This window comes from Gavialis gangeticus, unplaced genomic scaffold (assembly GCF_001723915.1).
Source record: "Gavialis gangeticus isolate Ggan-Ray unplaced genomic scaffold, GavGan_comp1, whole genome shotgun sequence".
NCBI classification, from domain to species: domain Eukaryota; kingdom Metazoa; phylum Chordata; order Crocodylia; family Gavialidae; genus Gavialis; species Gavialis gangeticus.
In genome coordinates, this window is record NW_017729031.1 from 90757800 (window position 1) to 90780754 (window position 22955).

Below are 22955 nucleotides of genomic sequence, written 5' to 3' on the forward strand. Positions count from 1 at the left end.
CAGATGTTATCAATATCACCAGCCCCACACTGGGCCCTAGAATTCTACTAGTTGAACCCCATTTAGATCCCTCCATTCAGGCAGCCTATTCTGCCTTTATTCCCAGCTGCATACCTCCCTGAGCTGCTCCCCCTTACGGGTGTGGTTCCCCCCGGGACCTTTGGCTACTAGCCCTGGCCCAGCTCTAGTCCGGCCGGAACCCTAGGCCCTCAGCTCTTGGGCATTCCTCGTGGTGGGCCCCGATCCTTTCCCCTTCCAGTCCTGGCCCCAGCATTGTCCAGTCAGGGAATGTTCAGACAGGTTCTTGAGTCTATGGTTTCACGCTATCTTTGGGGTCCACCTTCCAGACCCTACAAGGGGGTAACCCACCTGGCTGTGGGAGCTAGGGTTAAGATGCCCCAACCTGCCTTTCACCAGGGTGGTAACTGGTTTGGCATTTCTTCAGGGCTTCCACGCCACTGAGAGCCCCACCAGGCCACTCACTCCTGACAGGGTGCAGTTTTAGGTCATGCCCAGGACCAGGAGCCTCCAAACCATCCCCTACAGCTCCTCCCTGACCTCCAGAATACCAGCAGCCCTCCAGCCAGGCAATATTGTTGCCTGGCCTCCCAGCAGCAAAATGCCCTGTTTATATGGGCAGCCCTGAATCTAAAATGGCTGTCCTAATCAGGCACCTGCCAGCTGTTGTCTTCTGGCCTTTAAAGTGGCAGGCACGCCCTGAGCATGGTGGTGCACCCCCTGCAAAAAGGTGCCACTGACACTGTAAGTGGTGCCTGTGGGTGGTCGCCACTCGCCACCCTGCCGCCGACACCGCCATCAGTGTCTGAGGGCAGTCCATGATTGCCCTGGCTGCTGCCGATGCTATCGGCAGTGCCTGTGGGTGGTTGCTGATCCCTAGTTAGCACTCGGCACTCCCTTCCAACCCCCCAACCCGGCCACCGACAGCACTGGCGGCATCTGCAGGAGCTCCCAGTCTACTGCCGCTGGGCACCCACCACCATGCTCCTGCTGCCGCCAGTATAACCGTGCCCCCCTCAGCCACCAGGGGCATGCACCATTCATGGCTGTTCTGACACATTTTGACATTTCGCCTATAGGCTATAATGGGGAATCATGAAAATGCCTAGAACTTTGTCATTTCTTGCCTGATTCAAATGAAAATTGCAGGGGTGGTAGTACCTTGTGAGGACATGAAGCCTGGCAAGTTTTCAAGGAGGTAGGTGCAATGGTTTCTGGGAAACTGCACATCAAACTGTTCAAAGCAAAACTTATCACTTATTGGCAGTGGCAGCCTGCTGCCATCCCATGCGCAGAACTGGCTAGGGGCAGCGCCAGCGCTGGGTTTTTCCCAGCGCTCAGCATGGGCTGTACCAGGAAGAACCCCATGCTGGTGCTGGCCTCATCTGGCAGTGGCAGTATGCTGTCATCCCATGCGCAGATCCACGGGTCCACACCCCCTGAAAGGAGTCTGTCACAGCCCCACAGCCCTCCTGCTGGGTGCAGGCCCCTGCATCTGCACGCAGGGTTTCAGCAGGCTGCTGGTGCTGGCTGGGGAAATAGCCTAGAGCTACCACCCTCACTAGCTGGCAGTGGCAGCCTGCTGTCATCCCGCATTATGTGGGGACCTGTTTCCCCTCGGGAAGAGCTGGGCGAAGCGATCAGAGAGGTGGGGGAAAGATCAGGGAGCTGGGGAATCCAACTGGGAACTGGGGGGCATGTTCAGGGACCTGAACTTTCCCCCAGCTTCCTGTTCGATTCCCCAGCTTGCTGATCACTTCCCCAAGCTCTCTGACCATTTCCCCAGCTCCTCCTGAGGGGTGTGGGCCCCCGATCTGCGCATAGGCCCCCGATCTGCGCACAGATCAGGGGCCCGTGTCCCTGGGAAGAGCTGGAGAAATGATCAGAGAGCTGGGGAATCAAATAGGGAGCTAGATGTCAATATCAGAGCAGTCCTCCCCCCTTCTCCCTTCCTTTCCTTAATTTCTGTTTAGCTGCAAGCAAGCCGGCTTCGAAACTCGAACCATTTTGAAATGTTGCGGGTGCCCTCTTTTTGAAACTGTTTCAAACCCTTTTGTTTCATTTCGGTTCTGCTGTTTTGAGTTTGAAACGTGACAAAACAGCTTTAAAATAAAACACCCAGTGAAATTTCATACAGCCCTACTTTCTAGCTCAGGGACAAGAGGAACAAACATTATAGGAGGAGGACAGTGGGATGAGGCAGTATTAGCTGGTTGTAGAAAACTCACTAATATTTTTCCTCTTTGATCTTTACCATGCAGGAGAAAGAAAAGGTTTAGTTTGCAGGCTGTACATCTCTTCTATGGATCGCTTTAAACTAAATCAAAATTATTCACAGGAAACCACCTGTACAGCCAGACCCTGGGTCTGTGAACTGATATCCTGCCATGCAGTAGCAAGACTACAGCTACAGACCAATTGGTTTACCACCATTCTCTTCCATTTGGCAGCTGGCACTGAGGTTCGCGTGCACGAGACCATGAGTTTAAAGTTGTGAAAACTGCCGGTCCCAGAACACTAACAAAATAGGAGGTTTGAACAATGTGTATGGATGATGATGGAGTAGTTTTGAGGCTGTTTGCAACTGTACAGCAGGGGTCAAAGGTAGCAAATGGTATCTCCTCAGAATAAACACCAGCCCCGGTTTTGTATGCCCAGAAGTTACTTGCATCTTTTTTCCTGCCCCCAGGTCTTCGTGTGGAAACCAGTTGATTATTTACTTATCTGTTTGTGGCAGAGCTGCACAGTGGATTTGATTTTCCTCTCACTATAGGGAAATCTCATTATAGCAACAGGCCAGCTGTCCTCCTGAAACATTTTGCATCAAGTGTTTGAAGAGTGAATCAGCTTTTGCTGAAAGTTAAGTCGCAGCGAGTAGCTTTGGTTCAACCTGGCTGACTTAGCCTGGTTGGAAATATAAGCAATCCTATGTTCAGTGCAACTGACAGAAGATCAAAATAAAGCCAAAAATTCACACTGGAGCTATTAAATTCACTAGCTGCCCTAGTTTCTTACAGATGGGAGTAAGGTGTGGTTAGGCAGAAATTGAAGGGGTAATATATTACGTAGAAGGAAAAACAGCCAGCCTGTGAAGGTCACACTCTCCTTGCTGTATCGTGATATTATTGGGTGACCTGCAACTCACTCTTTTCACTCCCCTGTCATTGGTTCATCTAAACACATCTCTGCAAACATTGTTTTGTGCAATCATGATCATTAGAAGGATAGGATATGTCAGTCCAGGAAGTTGCCCTCTAAAATGCAAGAGAGAGGAACCAGCCTGTTTATTCCCCTGAAGAAATAAGTGAAACATCTTTATTACAGGACATTTTGAAGGAGGAATTGCTCTGGTTCTTTGGTTTCAGTGCTGTCAAACCCAAACGGAAGCCCTTTTTAAAGCTTAGACAAACCACCTTAACTCAAAGCAGGAAGCTGTCTGCCCTGGCATTCACCAATCAGATAAAGGGAAGGGTGGGACAGCTATGCAGCTTGCATAGTATTCACAGGCAAGGAAAGGGAAATGACATGCCAGCTTCAGCATTTCATGTGCAATAACTGTTTTGGGAGCTGTGTAGGGATTGCACTGTAGCCTCTGCGGGAATTTAAAGGGAGGAGGTAGGGGTGTTTCTATAAAACAGGGTGCCAGATGGCTGAAGGAAGCTACCCAAACAGTCAGGCTGGTAGTGCCGATTTCCTTCAGAGTGATATTGGGGACGGCCTGGAAATCCATACCAGCCGGACTCATTGTTTCAACTTCGGTGCCACAAATAGAAATCCAGGTAATGTAAGTAGAACAAAAATAGAATGATCAGCCGAGGAATTCCAGCATCCACCCCCAGCTTGTTCTCTGAGACGCAGCTTTCCTTATTTCCTGCCTTGCTGCCTTAGGTGCTGGTATTTACCAGGATCTATACCCTGGCAATAACTCTGGGGCTGGGAAAAACACTAGGGAGTTTTCACTCGTCTTTCAGGGTGCATGTGGGGAAGGGGAAAGAGGGGAATGAAGGAAGCTGCATTTTTTTTTCCTTGTTAAAATACTGGATGTGCAGGAATCAGCTTTATATTGGCTTTTCCAGATGGACATGTGCAGATCTACAAACTGAACTTTGTAAATCTGGGTTTTGTTTGTTTTCTATGCTCCTATTCATTTGCCATTCTCTTAAGGAAGTACAAGCCCATGGAGTAGGTCTATGCATATGCATGTGCAGCATGTGTGTGTGATTTATCTGTATTTCCATATGTGTGTGTGCATGTATATGAAATCACTGGCTATTTTTTCCTGTATTGATCTGCCATTTTAAGCCTACCCAGTTGTCCTCCCAACTGAAATGGATTTGTGGTGGGACTTTCAAAGGATCCAGGCACCTGACTTCCACAGGTGTTTCTCCTTCTGTGTCTCAGTTTAAGCTGCTAGGCTGCTTTCCTAGCTCATGGAAGTTTGGTGCCCAGGTGCTGTTGAAAATCCCACTGTTAGCATTTACAGTTCTGTCCTTGAGGGCTGGTTATAACAATCCTAGCTCCTATGTAGCACGTTTCTTCAGTAGCTCTCAAAGGCCTTTCAAAAGAAGGTCAGTAGTGTTATCTTATTTTTTTTTCTTTTTCCAGATGCAGAAACTGAGGCACAGAGAAGTGAAGTGACTTGCCCAAGGTTACCCAATAGGCCAGTTGCAGAACTAGGAAAAGAACCCAGGTCTCTTAAGCCCAAATCTAGTGTTCTACCCATTAGACCATATTGATTTGTATAACACAAGTCATGCTTCTCTATTATAGAGAAAACCCAGTACTGCCTCCTCATAACAGCCTTAATGGCATAGTCCATGCATGTTGTCTCACATATTTACTGTATTCTTGAAACAAAGTGCCTTATCAGTATCTGAAAAACAGAATATGAGCCAAATTTTCACAATGGTCAGATTTTCAAGTGCTCAGAACTGCTAATCAGGACTGCTTTTGAAAAGATCTCAGCTGCTCCTAGTTGGGCACTGATCAGGACCAGAGTTTGCAGTGCCATGTACCCAGCAGCTGACATTGTGACACTTAGGTCCATATTTCTAAATGACCTCAAGTCCCAACATGCATCCAGTGTGCAGAAGTCCTGGGGAAATCTGACCACATATATTGTTGCCTACATAGGAGCAAAGTCCCTTTTGAAAATTCTGATCTATGTATGTTGGAATGAAGCATGTAAAATCTGTTTGCTAAAACTAATTACTAACTTACCATTTGTCCATAATTAAGGCTGCAACTAAGTTTCCCCTTCAGTTTTTATGGAAGCACTGTTTAACAATGAATGAACCTCAGAAGTTCCATATATATCCCCCAACACTAATCTTGGAATATTTCATCTGAAATTACACAAATGATCTGTGCCTTCTGGATCTGCTGAACTGGTCTACAAACCTTGGCAGAACAGCATCTTTCAACACCTTTTGGTACTTCTCTGTTGCTAGCTGCATCTAGGAAAGACAGACCTGATCCTGAGGCATGGCAGAAGAAAAGCCTTAGCTGAATACTTGTAACTTGAGCAAAGGTCGCTTTCTGGATTTGTCCAAATTGCGGCTGGAGGATTAGGTCATTTCTGTCTACCCATCCTTAGTGGGTGGCAGCTTGTTTTGTTGCATCATATAATCTCAGCAAGTACTTCCTTAGTGCTGAACCTTGTCTAGAAGGGTTTAATAAGCGAAAGGGGTAGCCCAGAAGCTGGAAACATTTAGACCCAAATTCTGTTTCACCTCTAAGGCACAATTCTGATACCCTGAAAAAACATTAACACAACAGGTGAGCTTTTTTCACTTTTAAGTCTAAAGTGACAGCATGTTACAAAGAATTGATGCATTAATGGCTTTTCAAAGCCTCAGAGTTGGGTAGGTTCTCACTTAGCCATCTTACTGCTCAGAGAGGATTTGGGCCTTAATATTTATGTGAGGAAGGAGAAGCCTGTTTGCACAGTAGAGGAGCTAAGTTAAAGGCTGAGTAAGGAACAAGAACTACATTGGGAAGGGGACCTGGGAGGGTTTGAAGGGGTAATTAAAGATCATGTGGAGGTCAGGAGCTGATGTGGGTTTGCCAGATTGGGACACAGCTTTCTCTATCAGGAAAACGTCATAAATATCAGACTAGTAGGACCATGCAGCAAGTGGCTTAAGGAAATTGTAGAATCCTTCTAATAAGTTTCCAAAAAGAAGCTGGATAGGAACAGCTCATCTTGCCCCTGTGTAGGGGGTTGGATTAGATTACCCCTGAGGTCCCTTCAAACCTTATGGGTCTGTGTTTGGCACCTGGACTAAGGAGACAAGAGACTCAGGAGGGGCAGGAGTATTTTGGTTTTTGAGGACCTGATTTGCATACATAGCCAGGTTTACCAAGCTGGGGAGATTCCCTAGGCTGCTTGCATCCCTCATGGCTCATCAGTGCTATAGCAGAGACCTGTCTGCGCCAGCCCCAAGCATGCTCCTGTCCACCTGTGCATCCAGTGAGACCACTCTGGGGGCATCCCAAGCAGTTGCTTTCATGCACACTAGAGACTGTGCTTTTGGGAGTAACCTCAGGGGGTCAGCCCAGAGAACCTTCACTAGCTTATTTCCTGGTCTAGAGAGTGCTCCTGCTGGGACAGGTGTGGGTAAGTCTTGCTTGGGAATGACCTAACTGGGACATGTTGCTGCTACCTCAGTGTAAACAGGCCTTTGGGTCACATTTCTGTAACAAGACAGCACTGATAGCCACCATGCTGCCTCCTGCAGCTGACCAGGTCATAGCCTCAACTCCACCTCATTGGAAAGGCAGGTGACTGCCGTACATTCAAAAGCAGTGGGATGATTTTTCTTCAGGCTCCTCCAGCAGTAGGTAAAGAGAGGGAGAATGGGGTAAACAGCAGGGGCATGAGGAGGGTTTAGGGGATAGGGAATTGAGAGTAGTGAAGGGGAGGATGGAAGGAGTCCAGAAGACAAAATGAGGAACAGGAAGGGGAGAAAGACACCAAGAGAAACCAGAACAGCAGAGCTTGGTGCAGGGAAATGGTGCAGGTAGACACCTACTTGTACTCAAGAGTGTGTAAAGATCCTGGCCCATATCATGCACCTATTGTGCTGGGTGCTATGCACATGTAGAAGGGGGACCCCTCTTATTTCTCCCCCTTCAAACCTTCAATGCAAGTGCTCCAGTCAGCTTTACAGATAACATGCCTTCCCTCTGGGCACTGACCTGATGCATTATCTTCCCCTCTAGAGACAGGCCTTTCATTTCCCCAGACCATCTCCAGCTCTGTCTAGTGCTGTGGTTAGTATTGCAATGCCACTTTGCTTTGTATTTTGGCAGCTGCTAACCATTGCTATCAATGCCCTGCTGTGTGAGGTGAGTGAAAGCACAGGCTGGGGGAGAGGCAGTGTCTCCTGGACTAATGCAAGTGGCCCTGTCTCCAGCGCAGGTCGTAATCTGAAGGAGTGGCTGAGGGAGCAGTTCTGTGACCACCCTATTGAGCATTGTGAGGACACGCGGCTGCATGATGCTGCCTACGTGGGGGACCTGCAAACACTCAAGAGCTTGCTGCAAGAGAGGAGCTTCCAAAGGTGTGACCTTTGCTCATCCTCCCACTACCCAACCCCACCCATCTCTTCTCCCCCACATCTCTTAGGGCTCCTATACATATACAGGGAGGCTGTTTGCATGCACTGTAATTACAGCATGTTGGAGTAGACTTGATCAATGAAGGCTGCTGGAGCATGGTAATTACCATGTTCCAGCAGACTCCAGCATCATGTGTATCAGCGTTCGGTGCCCACTACCAATTTTCAGCATGGGGACGCTGATACATGTGACACTCCAGGCACTTTTATTAGCATGGCTCTTGGAGCTATGTTAATTAAAGCGCCCCCCACCCCTCCCAGAGCACAGCTATAAATGTCCTTAGATTCTGCTCTGTATGCAACACTTCCTCTGAAAGGCTTAGAAGATGGTGGGGCTGCTCCTCGTTCCTTTAGATAGGCTATAAGCTACCAAGTAGGGCCAGATCCCCAGCTGGCATAAACCAGCACCACTGCAGTGACCTCAGTGAAGCCACATCCATTTACACCAGGGTGGGCAAAATATGACCCATGGGCCGGATGTAGCCCAGCAGGCCATTCTATCCAGCCTGTGAGGTCCCTAAAAATGTAGAAAATATTTATCTGTTCCTGGCTGCCTGTCAAAGATGACAGGAGCCAGGGGCAGTAGGACCCAGGGGGAGCCTCAGCAGGAATGCAGCAGCTCAGCCCACCCCACCCACAGCCATTTCCCTGCCTTCCTGCCCCCACACTGCTCCAGCACCATGTGGCTCCCAGCTGCATCGCCTGACTGGGGAGCATGGGGCCTGTGTTGGTACCAGTGTGTGTGTGGGGGGGGGGTGAGTCCCACCCCCCCCCACCATACACATACACCCACATCTCCTCTCGCACTGCCATACACACAGACCCCCACAAACCCCATACCCACCCACACTCCACATATCCACATACACATACCCACATGTTCCCTCACCCCACACCCACACCCCCACACCTATCCAACCTCCACAGGCACACCCACATCCTCCCCTACACCCAACATACCCACACAGCCACACACCCACATCCCCCCACAAACTTATACCCACCCCCACACAATATGAAAGAGCAAGACTTCATTTAAAGCTATTATATACAATCACCTCTGTGCAGACTGGTATTTTTATGGTTCTGAGATGGGAAAACCCCTTGCTGAAAGGAGTACTTCTTAGGGCAAGGGGAGTGACTTCTGGTGGCAGAAGTCAGGGGTTAGGAGGCAGGACTTCCAGTCAGAAGATGGCAACCAGGGGGTGGGGCACCTGTCAAGAGGCAGAGCTACCCATGTGGCCCTCAACAGCTTGCCAAAACTGGGTAAGCGACTCTCTGCCCAAAATAATTGTCCCTCCCTGATTTACACCTGCTAAGGACCCACCCCACTGACTCGGGTGGAGCAACGGAGATTTATGCCTACTGGAGACTTAGCCTGTTAGCTGCAACAGTGGGGCAGCAATTGACACAAGCTGGAAATCTCTCCCACATACGTGGCAGGTTCATTATGTTTCGTTTAATCAAATCAGTGCAGTCTAGCTTGGGGCATATGAGTTCCTCAGTGCTTTGTGGGTAGTATTGGGACTATTTGTTCCTATAATATTAGCAGTCATAGGCCAAGCTTCCTGTCTCAGCTATGCCAATGCCTGTCCTCGTGATCTGCTCTGAAGGAAACATCTGGAGGGACATGGGAGCAGTTTTTTCCCCTGGCCTGTTTCATTCGTGGCCTCTCAAGTGTGACCACTATGCAGTGGGTTTCTCTGTGGGGATACTGAACACCTAGTATTTATCTCATTTCACATGCAGCCAGCTGCAGAATGGTCAAATGTTAACAGCATGTGCATATGTTTGGAGAGGGAGCTTCAAAAAGGCCAGGGTGGAGGGACAAGATGAAGTCTGGTTCAGAAAAAAGATATAGATACCCCGTTTCAGCTGGTTCTTGTTAGAACTTCTCAAAATTACAATTCCTCAGAGTCATCCTTTCCCCCTCTGCCCTGTGCACCCTTGGCAAACTGTTACTGAATCTGGCAGTTTGTCCTCTAGTGCTTAGACGGTACTGGGATCTTCAGGGAAGAATTGGCTGTCATGAATTCCACCTGTCTTGCAGAGCACACTGATCCCTACACCCGGTACTGCTGAGCAACTCAGTCCTTTAAAATGTTAAGAGTATCCTTGAATTTTACACCTCTGGAGCCCACTGCCAGAACTGTAGACCTTATGGGCATGCAGGGAAGGAGGGGAGATGAACACCTGCTCCAGTATTTCCATATCATTAGCAGATCCCTCAGTGCACTCTGAGCTGTGCCTTTCTTAGCTTAAAAGGGGCAGCTTGGTGGGACCCAGGGGGTCTTAGTATTGGCAAAAATACCTTGCTTAATTTACAGAGGCTTCATCTCTGGTGACAGGCTGCTCAGATAGCCCTTGATATTACCCAAAGTAATCCCAGCTGAAGTAGATTTCAAGTTTGTAATGCAAGGTTAATAAATATCCAACCTCCACTTATGAATACCCTTCAGATCATCATGGAAATATAATAATGTGAAAATAGGAGTCAAAATATAATGACAAAACCATACAAAAGACATTATAATAAACTATAAACTGAAACGCCCTATGTAAAAATATATATACATATATTGGTCAAGTTAATGTCTATGGCTGTTGGGGTATTTAATTAATTTTCCTGTATTGTGGAATAAACTGCTGTTGACCCAACCGAAGCCTTAAGTTGCCTTTTCAGCAAGAATCAAAAGGAGGCAGCCCTTCCAAAATTGTAGCACAGCTTTGGTAGTTCTCCCTTTTTTATACAGTCTGCTAAGTTTTGTCAACTTTCCATCTGTTACCTTTTTGTGCCTTACTTAATTTATATTAGTATGAAGAAGGCCTGGTGTGCCAGGCACTGTACACAAGCATACTGAGAGGCAGATGCAAATGCTTTGTTATCTGTAGAAGGCAACATAGAGCTGTAGGGTTAGAAAGGATCTCCTGGGTTATGTAGACCAACTCCTTGCACAAATGTGGGACTCACTGTTTCTTTACCATCCTAGATATGTGCCCATCCAGCCTCTTGCAAATTTCCTGTGAAGAGGCCTTCCTGGCTTCCTCTAAGCACCTTTGATACTATTCCTGCTGTCAGAGAGCTTTTTTCTGAGATTTGATCCAAATCTTCTTTAGATAAGGGATGGAAAATGAAGACAAGTGATAGGGGTGTAGATTGTAGCTGTGACAAGTGATCGGACAAGTAATAGGGATATGAAGTACTATTATCCCCATTTTACAGTTGGAGAACTGAGGTATGGAGAGGTGAAGGGATTTGCTCAAGAATATCAGCAGGTAAGAGGCAGAAAGAGGAAGACAACCCAGGTCTCCTAACGTCTAAGGTATTTCCCTCAGCTTTGGACTGCACCACTGAGGATGCTGGTATGCTAATGATCTCTTGGTCTCTGGGGTCTTGTCAACAGAACTGATAGTTTGGTTACCTGGCAAACCCTCTTAATTTAGGCACAACTTATATGGCAAAGAAGTGCTTTGGCTGGTATAATTTATACAGTTTTGATGAATGAAAGAGACTTTACTTGTAAAATATTTTTTAATGCCAGTGCAAGTGCACCTATGCCAGGACTTTCATTTGTATAGAAAGGTTGTGAAAAAAAATCACACCCACTCCTAAATGACCCAAATAACTAATTCTTTCCTGCCTTCTCCCTGCCATTAATTCCTTCTTTTGGACTCATTCTGGTCTCATTGCACTTAACGCTTCCAGGTATAGCCTCGGGGTGGGTGGGTACATGGTTTGGCTTCTCCTGTACATGGCTCCAGGCAGGTTTTAAAAGCATTTTTAAGATGTTCTGTCTCTAACAAATCTTGTTTGTAAATTATCAGTTTGCTAGTGCAATGGTGGCTTATTTCTGTCCTTTTATAATATTATATTATATAAGCAGAAATGAAAATCCATCTTGGAGAAAGAGAGCTTTACTCTTTGAGAGGAAGGGTGGTGGGTAGTTAAAGTGGAACCTAGGTGAGATCTGGCTTTGGTCCCCAGCTCTGTTGCCATCTGCCTTTGAGCAAGTCACTGAATCTCTCTGTGCCTTGGCTCCCCATACATTAAATATGGATAATAATTCTTCCTTTGTCTATTTAGATGGAAGGCTCTACAGGGCAAGGGTTAACTTATCCTATGCTTACCGCATGTAGCTCAAAGGAGTTCTGATGTTGGCTGGGATTTGTAGGCAGTAGCATAGTATACATGACTTGTGAGACTCCTTGAGACAAGATACAAAACTTAGAGGGAAGGTACCCCTGACTTACCCAGGCATACAGGGCTGTAGCAAAGCAAATACCACATGTATTCACACATCATTCTGACATGTTGCTTTGCCTCTTCTGCTCAGTCGAATCAACGAGAAGTCTGTGTGGTGCTGTGGTTGGCTGCCTTGCACCCCCCTGCGAATTGCTGCCACTGCTGGCCATGGCAATTGCGTGGACTTCCTCATCCAGGAAGGGGCAGAGATCGACTTGGTAGATGTGAAGGGGCAGACAGCCCTGTATGTGGCCGTTGTGAATGGGCACCTGGAATGTGCAAAAATCCTGCTGGAGGCTGGCGCGGACCCCAACGGGAGCCGGCATCACCGCAGCACTCCTGTGTACCATACCTCCCGCGTGGGCCGGGCCGACATCCTGGCAGAACTGATCAGGCAAGTATTGTTTGCCCCTTTTAATTCCCACAGAAGCCTCTATTTCTGAGGTGTCATATCTTATATGTAGCATCCAAAGCCATGGTTAAAGAAGGTCAGAGGTCTGCCTAGTGTTGTTAAAGTAGTACAGTGAGTGTCCAAACCTATCATACTAACCATCTTCAGTCTCCTCAACATCTTGTCCCTGGCTTCCTTCCCCTTACAATATAAAAATATCCTGGTCTCCTCCATCCCCAGAAAACCTTCCCTCAGCCCCCATCACGTCACCTTTCCCCCACTCTTTAAAGTCACTGAATGCAGCATAATCTATAATCAGATAGCTGGTTTCCTCAGCTCTGTTGTGGGTGCCAGCTGTACTGGCTTCCAGTGCCACAGCCCTTGCTAAACATTCCCGTCTTCAATTCCATCTGCTCCATATCTATTCCATATCTGCTGCCACCTTTAATTTAAGCCTCCTGTGATCACCTTCAAAGCTCTGCATAATTTCCCTATGACTCTGATTTATTTTCCCTAAGCATCCCTGCTCCACCCTTTTTTACCTGCCTCTTGGTCAGATGCTCATACCATCATCTCTGAACTTTCATCTGCACAGCTGTCTGCGCATGCTGTCACCAGACTGAGCCCATCACTAAGGCTCTTACTTTGGCCTCTTCTAAATCCTATTAACAACCCACCTTTGCTCTAAAGATTTTATGTACTGTCCGTCATCATCTGCTTTTCCCATCTCTTTCTATCCTTCGGAGTATGTGAATTAAACAGAATAGAAACTACCCCTTCACAAGAGTTTGGAAGGTGCCCAGCCAGTGTATAAGTAAACATTGCAATACTATGCTTAACACCTCCTTAATTAAAGAGCAGTGATGTTACCATATGATTCAGTCTCTGGTAGGTGGAGAAGTAAATTCACTCCCTCTAGTGGTAGGTAGTGTAAAGGGAATGCTGTATAAATCAGTGAAAAAGTGGTAGAAAATAAAGATACTGAATAGCATGCCAGCTAAGGGGACAGATGCTAAATTTTATTCCTTGGGGATCATGCATTCATTTTGCAAGGCTAATGAGATTGAAAAAAACCCCAGGCAAAGATTTTTGGTCTGTAAGCAAAGCACCTCAGTAAGATGCATTGTTGTAACACCCTCCTGGGTGTGAGAAGCCATTCTGCAAAGCCCAACATGACTCATCGTATACTCTGTGGTGTTACTGCTGTGTTACTATGGCTTCTGGAAACATAGCTAATGTTTGTGTGATGCAGTAAGCTGAGCCACTCTGCATCTCTCCCAGTCAATTGTGGAGAACACATATGAGCCTTTAGGCACACAAGCAGAATTGTGGGAAGGCACTGGGGGATGATTGCCTCTTGAGTGGTTTAGCCTGCATTGTTCTTGCAAAGTGGGTGTGTTAGTAATACCAGTGAAGCTGCACTTGAACTTTAGCCTACAACCACAAGGGAGCCAGCTAGCCCAAGGTCATAGCACCATGAAATGCGGGTGGGGCTTGGGTCAACAACTGATGGAGCCCAAGATAACTCTACGGTAAAGACATATGCTAAATATGGATGCGGGAATCCTGCTTTGTGGAAATCAGAACCTGTTGCTCATTATGAACTTATTGTAGTCATAATACTGCATTGGATCTGTGGACAATCTGGTCTAGTATCCTGACTCCAGAAGTGGCGAGTGCCAACTGTTCAGAGGAAGCTGCAAAAAACTCTACCCTGCTCTGTGCCCCAGCAAATTTCCTCCTTGTGTCTAGTAGCTAAAGGTATTGCTTTAAGGTATTAAGCAGGGTTGTTGGAACTAAATTGTTAGTGCTGTTTTAGGAATAGATTAGACATGGAATGGTTTGGATTGGGATGTTCCTGTTTTGAGTAGAGAGTTGGACTAAATGACCCCTCAAGTTCCCTTCCAGCCCTATTTTTCCACGATTGTGTGATTCTTAACAGACAGGCTCAAAGCTTCTGTTAGTGGGCTGTGCTTCATGTCCTGAGATCACCAACTTTCTCATGGCCTCCAGGCTCTTTGTCTAAGGGGTTCTGCCAACACCTTTATGTATGCGATGAAGCTGCCAAATCATAATATTGTTTTTTTAAAAAAACCAAAAAGATAAAAAAGGTTATGTGATTACCTATAGGAATGCCCTCCAAAGAGTTCTATTTGATAGTATATGACGGCAAAAAAACTTGGATGAATTATGAGGATTATTTGAAATACTTGGAGAATTTTTCCTTCTTTGGGTTAGGAGGAAAAGTTTTCAAAGGAAGTACACCTTTAAGGAAAATGACTAATGGAAAAGTGGAGAGAAGGGAGGGGACATATTATTTTGTAAGATGAGACAAGGATGTCCCCATCAACCATGCTATTTGCGTTGGCTCAAAATTTGGGCTCAAAAGCGACATTCCTTAGAATCTCCCCCAATATATCTGCTAACACAGAATGAAATGTAGCAAAATGGTATTTCAGAGCATGATGAGCTGATGTATTGATTTATATGTCTACCCCTAATGATACCTTGCCAGCAATATTAAAAGTGAGAGTCTGGAAAACTTTCAGGATTAAAAATTAACTGGAGTTTGTCCAATATCTTTTTATTAGGCAATGTCTGTCCCAAGGCTGCTAAGTTAATACCAGATTGTCATATTGCCCAAGATTTCAATATCTTGGAATACAGATTTCAGAGATCTTTCCAGAATGGCTTACTTTGAAACACAATCCTATGTTAAAAAGCTCAGTAAAAGATTTTATTATATTCCTCTAAAATACTCCCTTTCCACGTAAGTAACAAAATGACAATTTTTTGCTAAGTTATAATTATGCATTTCAGACTACTGCTGTTGAAACAGCACCCTTCTCCATCACCAAGAGTTCTCAAAAATATACACTCAGTTCCTTATCAGTCAATGAGATTTTTTTTCCTGTTAACATAGGCTCTTTCCAGTTCCCTTTATTCAGGCATTTTTACTCTACCCATTTTTTTTAATCGTATGGTAACACATTTATAGTTCCTGGACTCCTGAATCCAACCACAATTGCTGAACCAGATTACTAAGCAGTAAGCAGGAGCTGATAGGACATTATATGTGAAACTGTATCGACTAATAGTAAATACACACCTAGCAATGGAATGGTAATCCATTTTCTAGTAAGACTCTGGAGGAAATATTTACAATTATATTGCTAGGGTATAGATTACTTTCCTAACAGCTTGTTATACAATCATCCTGTGTTGGGATGGAGTATTGCATCATACTTTCAGTCTAGCTGAAGGCTGATCCAAGATATTAGGTGATATGTGTATTCTGCTCATTTCATTAAAAGCAGTGTAAAAAAAGACAGTGGTGAATCGAGTCAGTTTCTAAAAAAGGTGTCTATTTTTATTTTAAAAATCATAATTAGCATACTGTTTTTTGCCACAGAAAATATTAATAAAAAGGGAGAGGGGAGGGGAATTGTAGAATTTTAAGGGAGTGCCTAGCAGTGGTATATACTGTAGGACAGTCTGGCCAGGGGTCCAGACCCATAGATGGAAATTGGGCACAGTAGACACACAAATTATGAATGCCATGAAACACTACACAGCATGTACCTATAGAAATAGCTTGTTTTTAGCCTAAATATTTTGGTTTTCTAATAGTCATTTGTTTGACAAACTGAAATCTTCCACGGAAAGCAGGCACTTTTTATTAAAAATTGAGCATAGTTAAAAACACAATTTTTGGTTGAAAAGCATCTTGATTATATGTTTTTAACCAGCCTTACTAACTTGTGAAGAGATCCCATTCCTTAGGGTTAGTTGTGTGAGGAGCTGCACTGAGTGGGCTTAGGTCCCTTGCCATTTTCTAGAAACATTTAACATAATTAAAATGTTTCTCTATAGAGAAAGCTTTCAGTGCAATATGGCCGTGACTCAACTGAGCATACTAAAAACCACTCTGATAGGGGTATCCCCTTACAGAGCAGATGTTCTCTGAATTACTCTCTCTCTCCCTTTAGCTTACGCCCTGGCCAAATAAAACGGAGCTGGTGTGTTGTGACTATGGACGAGCCGAGGGATAGCAGCTGCATAGCTTTCTGTCCTCTGTGCCTCCCCCAAAGATCTTTCCAAGATCTTCTGAGGTGTTGGCCTATGTACCATACTCTGTACTTGTCACTTTGAGTAAATATGCTCAAAGTGACAAGTACAGCCTTGGATCTGCTTGTGTTGACGCCAGTCCTCCAACTAGTTCTGCATGTGCTTAACTGCACACAGAAAATACAACTATTTAATTAATTGTGTCTTTAAAGGTAAATCACATGTAGACTTTTCTGCAGGATCAGTGCTATAAACCTCAGTCACTGCACTGAGAGATGCATTAGCAGGTAGAGAGAATTTGGCCCAAAAGGTTTTTCCTATTTGTTTTATTGACTGTAAAGAGGAAAATTACAGTATACAGGAAAGTAGAAAAACCTCATTCTCCAAATGCTTGGATTACAAATCCAAGTGAGTTATTAAAGGCTGGAAGAATGTTTTATTACTGTGAAGGGAAAACACAGGACTACTTGATCTAGATTGCTGCAAAGAAATACTTTAAAATGGTTGCTGTTAGAAGGGTAGCCTGCCCCTTGTCCCACATTCCAGTATATATGACATAGATGCAATTATGACATTCAGTACCTTGTGCTCTCTCTATATCGATGGATATATAAAATATAGCACATTGCTAATATTGTTATCTGTTACTTGCAGCATTGCAGTTTTTCAAAAGAAATATTTTTTAAAGGAGGCAAACATTCTCTGTGCCATCCCTATTTTCTTGCCATCACTCAGCTTGAAATTGGACACCCATATTTGCTGTTCAATCAGTATATGATAAAATTAGTACGTATATCTATAGCATAACAGCATAGGGTCTCAATGTATGGGGTGGGATTTTTGTCACCGATTTGTACTGGATTGACAGCTCTCACTCAAATCTGCTAACTTCAATAGGTGCTGTTGCACCCAAGCAGAAAAGCTATGAGAATCCTTTGCTGAAATTGTTTTGCACTGTACCATTAGAACCAACTGTTCTCACTCTGCCTGATCTACAGGAATTGTGTTTGTCACAGCCCCAGCTAAGTGATGGTGTTCTCACTCAAGCTGTAGCAGCCTGTGGTTTTTGCCCAAAAAGTCCCTAGTTCAAACCTTAGTGTATGGACCAAGATAGCTGCTGTCACACCAATAATAATTAGAGTTTAAAATATCCCATGCAGTGTTCCGGCATGCTAAATGTAATCAGTAACATGATGATTCATATGTTTTTTAATTTTAGCATAGGAAAATACAAATGTTTATGAAGGGATGGTTGGAAGCCTGACAGGATTATTTTATATTTTCCCCATTTCCTATGGGTTTGGAATTTGGTGCATTCATTTAGCATGAACTTCTGAATACAGGGGAATATCCCTGCATTTGACTTTATGACTGGATTTCAACTATCCAAGTTCCCTCTGGAATAAGAATCATGACACTTGTTACATACCTCTGTTTAACAGCAGTATTTTTTTTCGGTTTCCTTTGGTGTTTGCAGCAGTCAAATCTGTGGCTCTAACACATTGGCTCATCATCCTCTCCCAGGTGGGGAAGTTATTTTCATGCATCTACAACACCCCTTCAGTGAGAAGCTGAGTCATTTGGACAACCCCCAGCCACACCATTAATGGTAGATTTTCCATGCAGCTTACTCAAAGCTGAACAGTCAGCTATAGTATGCAGATGCTTAGTGTGGTCATTAGTGGGAGAAGAGAAAAGTGTTTTGGAGTCACCCCTTCTCTCTCTTGATCATAGAGCTATTAACCACTCTATGAAAACCACTTGGCCAGCTGAATATGGTGAGGGCTGTGCACTCCTTGTTCTGTCACCAGCAGTCCCTCCCTGCCTCTCTATAGGCTCGTCTACACGGGGACACTCAGGAAAACTCATCCAAATTAACTTTTAAAGTGGATTAGCTACACCACATTAACAACTTATGTGGACTCTCTCATTCAGAAAGAACAGGGCCTTAATTCAGTTTAGCTTAGTTTACTTTGGAAGTAACTCAAACGATTAAAGGCCACTTTAATTCTGAATAAGTGTCCACACTGGGCTTTGATGCAGTTTAATTCATCCATTCCAAATTCATACTTGATTGTTTCAGGTACACTTTCCCTTCCCAAGTGTCCTCAGGTAGACAAGCCATTTAGGGGAGATATCCAAATGGGAAAGGGCAGGGTATTTTGGGAGCAGTATCTCAGTGCCCAAATCTTCAGGACCCCAAATTTGACCCTGTGAACATTTAACACAAGAAGTCAGGTTTGTTCTTACAGCTCATTAACTCTTAATTCTTTGAGTAATGGGCCATATATTGGGTTCTGTGATGGCTGCTTTCTGCTGCACAGATATAAGGGAAAACCATGTGTGTGGAGGGAGGGGTGGGAGGAAGGCGTGTAAAACTTGCATAGTCATCTCTGTGCCATCCTGTCCTCTGCTCCTAAAAGCATATCCTTGACTGTTTAGGGAGTGCTGCATGGGCCAGATGACCAGGTAGTAGTCCTCATGAGAGGGAAGATGATTCAGGGCACTAGGGATTAGCATGCCACCCAACAATTTGGGAAATCAGATTTTAATGTCTTGCTCTGCCACAAATTCCCCTTGTAACCTTGACTAGGGCCCTTAGTCTCCTTTTGCCTCAGTTCTCCATATCTAAAATGAGGATACCCAACGGGTATGTTGGTAGGCTAGATATAAGCATTTCCATGATGAAGTGCCAGGAGCCAGAGGGTTCCCAGTGGCCTTTCCCTCTGAATTACTGGATGGCTAGAGAATTATACCTGTGATAGGGGATGGGGGTTGAGGAGTCTGTGCTTTCTGGTCTCCTCTGTGATTTCCAGCTTATACGTGCACCTGAACTGAAGTTGATACACTCATCCCTTTTGAGCATTTCCCTGTTGAGGGCTGATTCACTCATCTGCCTTTCTCTCAAAACGGACCTTGCTTTTCCTGCTCAGGTATGGAGCTGAGGTGGATGTTAACCACCATCTGGCCTCACGGATGCCCGGCCTGTCCTCGCGCGCCCTCACCTCCCTGGTGGTCTGCCCTTTGTACATCAGTGCTGCCTATCACAACCTCCAGTGCTTCAAGCTACTGCTCCAAGCAGGAGCCAACCCTGATTTTAACTGCTGTGGTATTATCAACATCCGGGGCTCCCCGGTTTGCATGATGGATGCTGTCCTGAGACATGGCTGTGATGCAGCATTCATCAGCCTCCTGATTGACTTTGGAGCCAACTTGAACCTAGTGGAGATGGAGGCCCTAGATACAGAATCAACAGGAAGAATCAGAGTCAACACAGAAGCCTTTCAAGTGTTCAAAGAAGCCAGGAGTAAGTAGGAGAGTCCTTGGCCACTGGCTTACCAATGCTGCAAAGAGATAAATGCAGCACACTGCATGCTGTTAAACAGACAAAGGTCTCTCCATGGCAGGTTTGAGGCAGTCCAGTGCCATAAGTACACTATGATGAGGGGTTCCACATTGCCCCCCATCATGGTCTTACCAGTGAACCATGGCTGTACCCTTCCAGGAGATGAAAGTTTCAGAGTTAAGTTGAATGAGGAATTTCATGCATCCTATAAAGCGATTGTTTTGGGATTTCTGCAAACCCCAGCAGGGCTAGGGATTCTGATCCCTCCCTGTGAGTCCAAGTGGTAGATCTAGAGTGCCTGTGGTTTCATTTAGTCCTGGATGGGATGCCTCATCAAACCCATACCTGCCATACAATGAAGGGTTTCAGAACTACTCAGTTGCATGTTCTGCTGCTGGAACTGGGACAGGCTGACGTGAATAACATGAAAGGCTTCCTCAGAATAGACGGGCGTCACAGAATTATAGAGAAGTAGATCTGCAAAGGACTTCTAGAGGTCATCTAGTCCAAACCCCTGTCTGAGGCAGGATCATCCCTATCCAAACCATCATATACAATCCATAATTTAAACTCTACATAAGACTACTATCAACCCTGACACAACCATGGCAACCAGTGTCCGACTTCTGTAAAGGGTTGTCAATATATGCTCAAGATACTCTAGATAGAGGGTCACACCTCTTGCTACAGATAGCAAAATCCCACACAGTCCATACCAATCTGACCATGGGGTAAAATTCTTTCCTGATCCCAAATATGGTGATTGGTCTGATCCTGAGCAGAGGGGCAAAACCCTCCAGCCAGGAACCTCTGGTCCCAGCAGGAGCTTTGGAACACCCTAGTCAAATTACCCAGCCTTGGCTGTAGCCAGCACCGAATGCCTCTGAAGATGGCTTAAAAGCACCCTGAGACATGTAGCAGAAAGGGGACCATTGGAGATATTTGTGCTCCTTTGGAAGTTAGGCCCAAGGGCTTATGCTGTAGGAAGCCATTAAGGCCAGCACCATTTGCAGTGTACCCAGAGAGATGCAGCTAACCCAGGTAAGACCAATGGAACCTCACTGTTCCTGGTAAAAATAGACTTGAGAAAGGCAGTAAGCCAGCTGGCAGGCATAGGACCCATAGCAGCAAAAAGAGTTCTGTGGATGTTTAGACAGATCAAGTGTTGCTGCTGGCCAGCGTTAACATTTGTGGTTGGGCTAGATGGTTGGGAAGCATATCTGGAGAGGTGGCAAACAGTGAGGGCAATCTGGATGTGAACATGTGGCTTTTGGGGAAGAGCAAAAGAGGTAGTCACTTTGAAGAGTGACCGCTAAAGGGTTAATGGAAAAAGTGACCTGAACCAAAGGCTCAGATCCAAACCTTGCTTGAGTTTGGCTAATGTTTTTTAGCACAATATGTGAAAGCCACTGTACATCCCAGTTCCAACAGGGAAGGAAGCCCCGAAGACAAAGAAGTCATTCTCACTGACTGAAAACCAGCCTTTTGCATGAAGACCTGATCAGAAGTGAGACTTCCAATCTGAATTCCAGACCAAAGAGGTTTGAATGGGATTCAGGTTCTGGGATGTGAATCCCTCCTGAAACTAGAGATTTAACATTTCTCACCTTAAACCACATTGCAAGATGAGACTCCCACAGGTGAGAGACTAGAATTGTAACAACTCAGTGTGCCATGTGGTTTCCATTAAACCCCTGCTTAGCAGGCAAAGTAGGCAGTACTGCCTGTTCAGCCCAGGTAAAGGTAGGGAAGACAGCAAAGGAGCAGCTGATTTGAAGCATCTTAGGCATACAGGAAGGCTCTTAAGTAGAGTTTCTGTTTCTTAATCAGTGCAAACACAAACAGTTACTGCTGGTGATGTTCACAGCTGTTCAGAGCATGTCTTATGTTCTACTTAATTATGTTCTATTTTGAGGGCATAGGAACATACATGATGCATGTAGGAGTTGTGTTCATTCTCATCACAGGAGTTAATTTCATCCAAAGTCTGGTTTTTATTTGCTATTGGCTGTTTAGTTCAGAGAGAAACTATGTTTAACCTTAAAATGAAATGATTAGGCTAACATTGACAGTTAGGGGCACTGAAAAAGTCCCCTGCTGAAAAGCAGCCAGATCTTCAGCTGGTGCACAAACAGCTGTAGCTCTGTTGACTTCACTGGAACCAACCTCATTTACCTCAGCTGAAGAAGTAACAGCTAGCACAGACGGCTCCCTTCCCCTGCAGCCCTGAAAAACTGCACATGAAACACAGCTGAGGCTGAGCTTTTGCAAAATGAATCATCTGATTTTGCAAAATGGATCATCTGATTCTTCCAAATTGTAGCACAGAAGCGGTTTTTTCTATGCTGAATTCCCATTGAGGTGTAGAACATGGGACAAATCCTCAATGATGGAATCAATATTGCTCCACGGAAGTCAGTAGAACTATTGCAATTTACACCTGCTGGACACCTGGCCCAGTTCAGGTTACACCTGTTGTTTTTATGCAGTTATTGCTTTCCCTCCCTCAATGTTTTTCCTTTGTCCTTTTTTGTTGTAGGCCATACCAGGAGCTTGTTGTCTCTGTGCCGTGTAGCTGTGCGGATAATACTCGGCAAATCCCGTCTGTGTCTGATACGCTCCCTTCCGGTCCCAGACCCCATCAAACAATTTTTACTTTATGAACAAAGTTAAACTGTCACCAGCTGTTTCGGGGACAGTTTTCTTTAAAAATATGAGTGATCTGGTAAAAAAAAGTGCCAATTCCAACCTCAGCCCAATTAAATATCGTATAGCTATTAGTACAAGTATGTCTGTAATGGTTCTACCTCTGTTATTGCAACTTGTAACTTGCTTCTTGGGTTTTAGCAGCATTACTATATGTTGAATTTGTACCCACTCAAGCAGTGGACTTTAAACTTCTTGTAAAGTGCAAAAGAGAGTGTCTGATCTCGTAAGTACAGGGTGCCTAACACAGCACTATTTTCCAGTCCCTATGTGCTCCAGCCATTATTGCCTGGACCTTTCTCCCTTAAGAATTTTACGATTGCTACTGTTACATAGGTCAAGGTGATGTGTTTAATTCTACTGTATATCCTGTTCCAGTGTAAAATGCATCAAGCTTCTTGCCCGATACCATATGCTTCTTGAAAAATTGCATGTGTATATAACTGTTGCAAGGTAGCTGCAGTGTCCCAAGCCATTCATTCAGCTTGTGTTGTTTGGTGTTTCCATTCTCCCATGATGGAACAGTAAAAAAAAAAAAAAAAAAAAAAAACCCCCAAAAAA

At 45.0% G+C, this 22955-nt stretch overlaps 1 protein-coding gene across 2 annotated transcripts; it reads left to right on the forward strand.

Moving 5' to 3' along the window:
- Positions 1 to 3503: 3503 nt before the first annotated feature.
- Positions 3504 to 22474, forward strand: ASB1 (ankyrin repeat and SOCS box containing 1). Of its 2 annotated transcripts, XM_019523370.1 has the most exons (6): positions 3504 to 3797; positions 4624 to 4708; positions 7437 to 7583; positions 11975 to 12277; positions 19276 to 19649; positions 22228 to 22474. In XM_019523370.1, exons 1-6 carry the CDS (start codon positions 3665 to 3667, stop codon positions 22359 to 22361), a joined length of 1176 nt encoding a protein of 391 aa, XP_019378915.1. In that variant the 5' UTR covers positions 3504 to 3664; the 3' UTR covers positions 22362 to 22474. The 2 variants fall into 2 exon arrangements, with proteins under 2 accessions (XP_019378915.1, XP_019378916.1); XM_019523371.1 differs by lacking the exon at positions 4624 to 4708 and having other exon boundaries at positions 7442 to 7583.
- Positions 22475 to 22955: the final 481 nt, after the last annotated feature.

Excerpts from the sequence above, each read along its gene's own strand:
- ASB1 (XM_019523370.1), top strand. The coding sequence starts at position 3,665 with ATGGCTGAAGGAAGCTACCCAAACAGTCAGGCTGGTAGTGCCGATTTC. Across the intron at positions 3,798-4,623 it reads TGCCACAAATAGAAATCCAG|ATGCAGAAACTGAGGCACAG; the intron begins GTAATGTAAGTA and ends TTCTTTTTCCAG. Across the intron at positions 7,584-11,974 it reads CAAGAGAGGAGCTTCCAAAG|TCGAATCAACGAGAAGTCTG; the intron begins GTGTGACCTTTG and ends TCTTCTGCTCAG.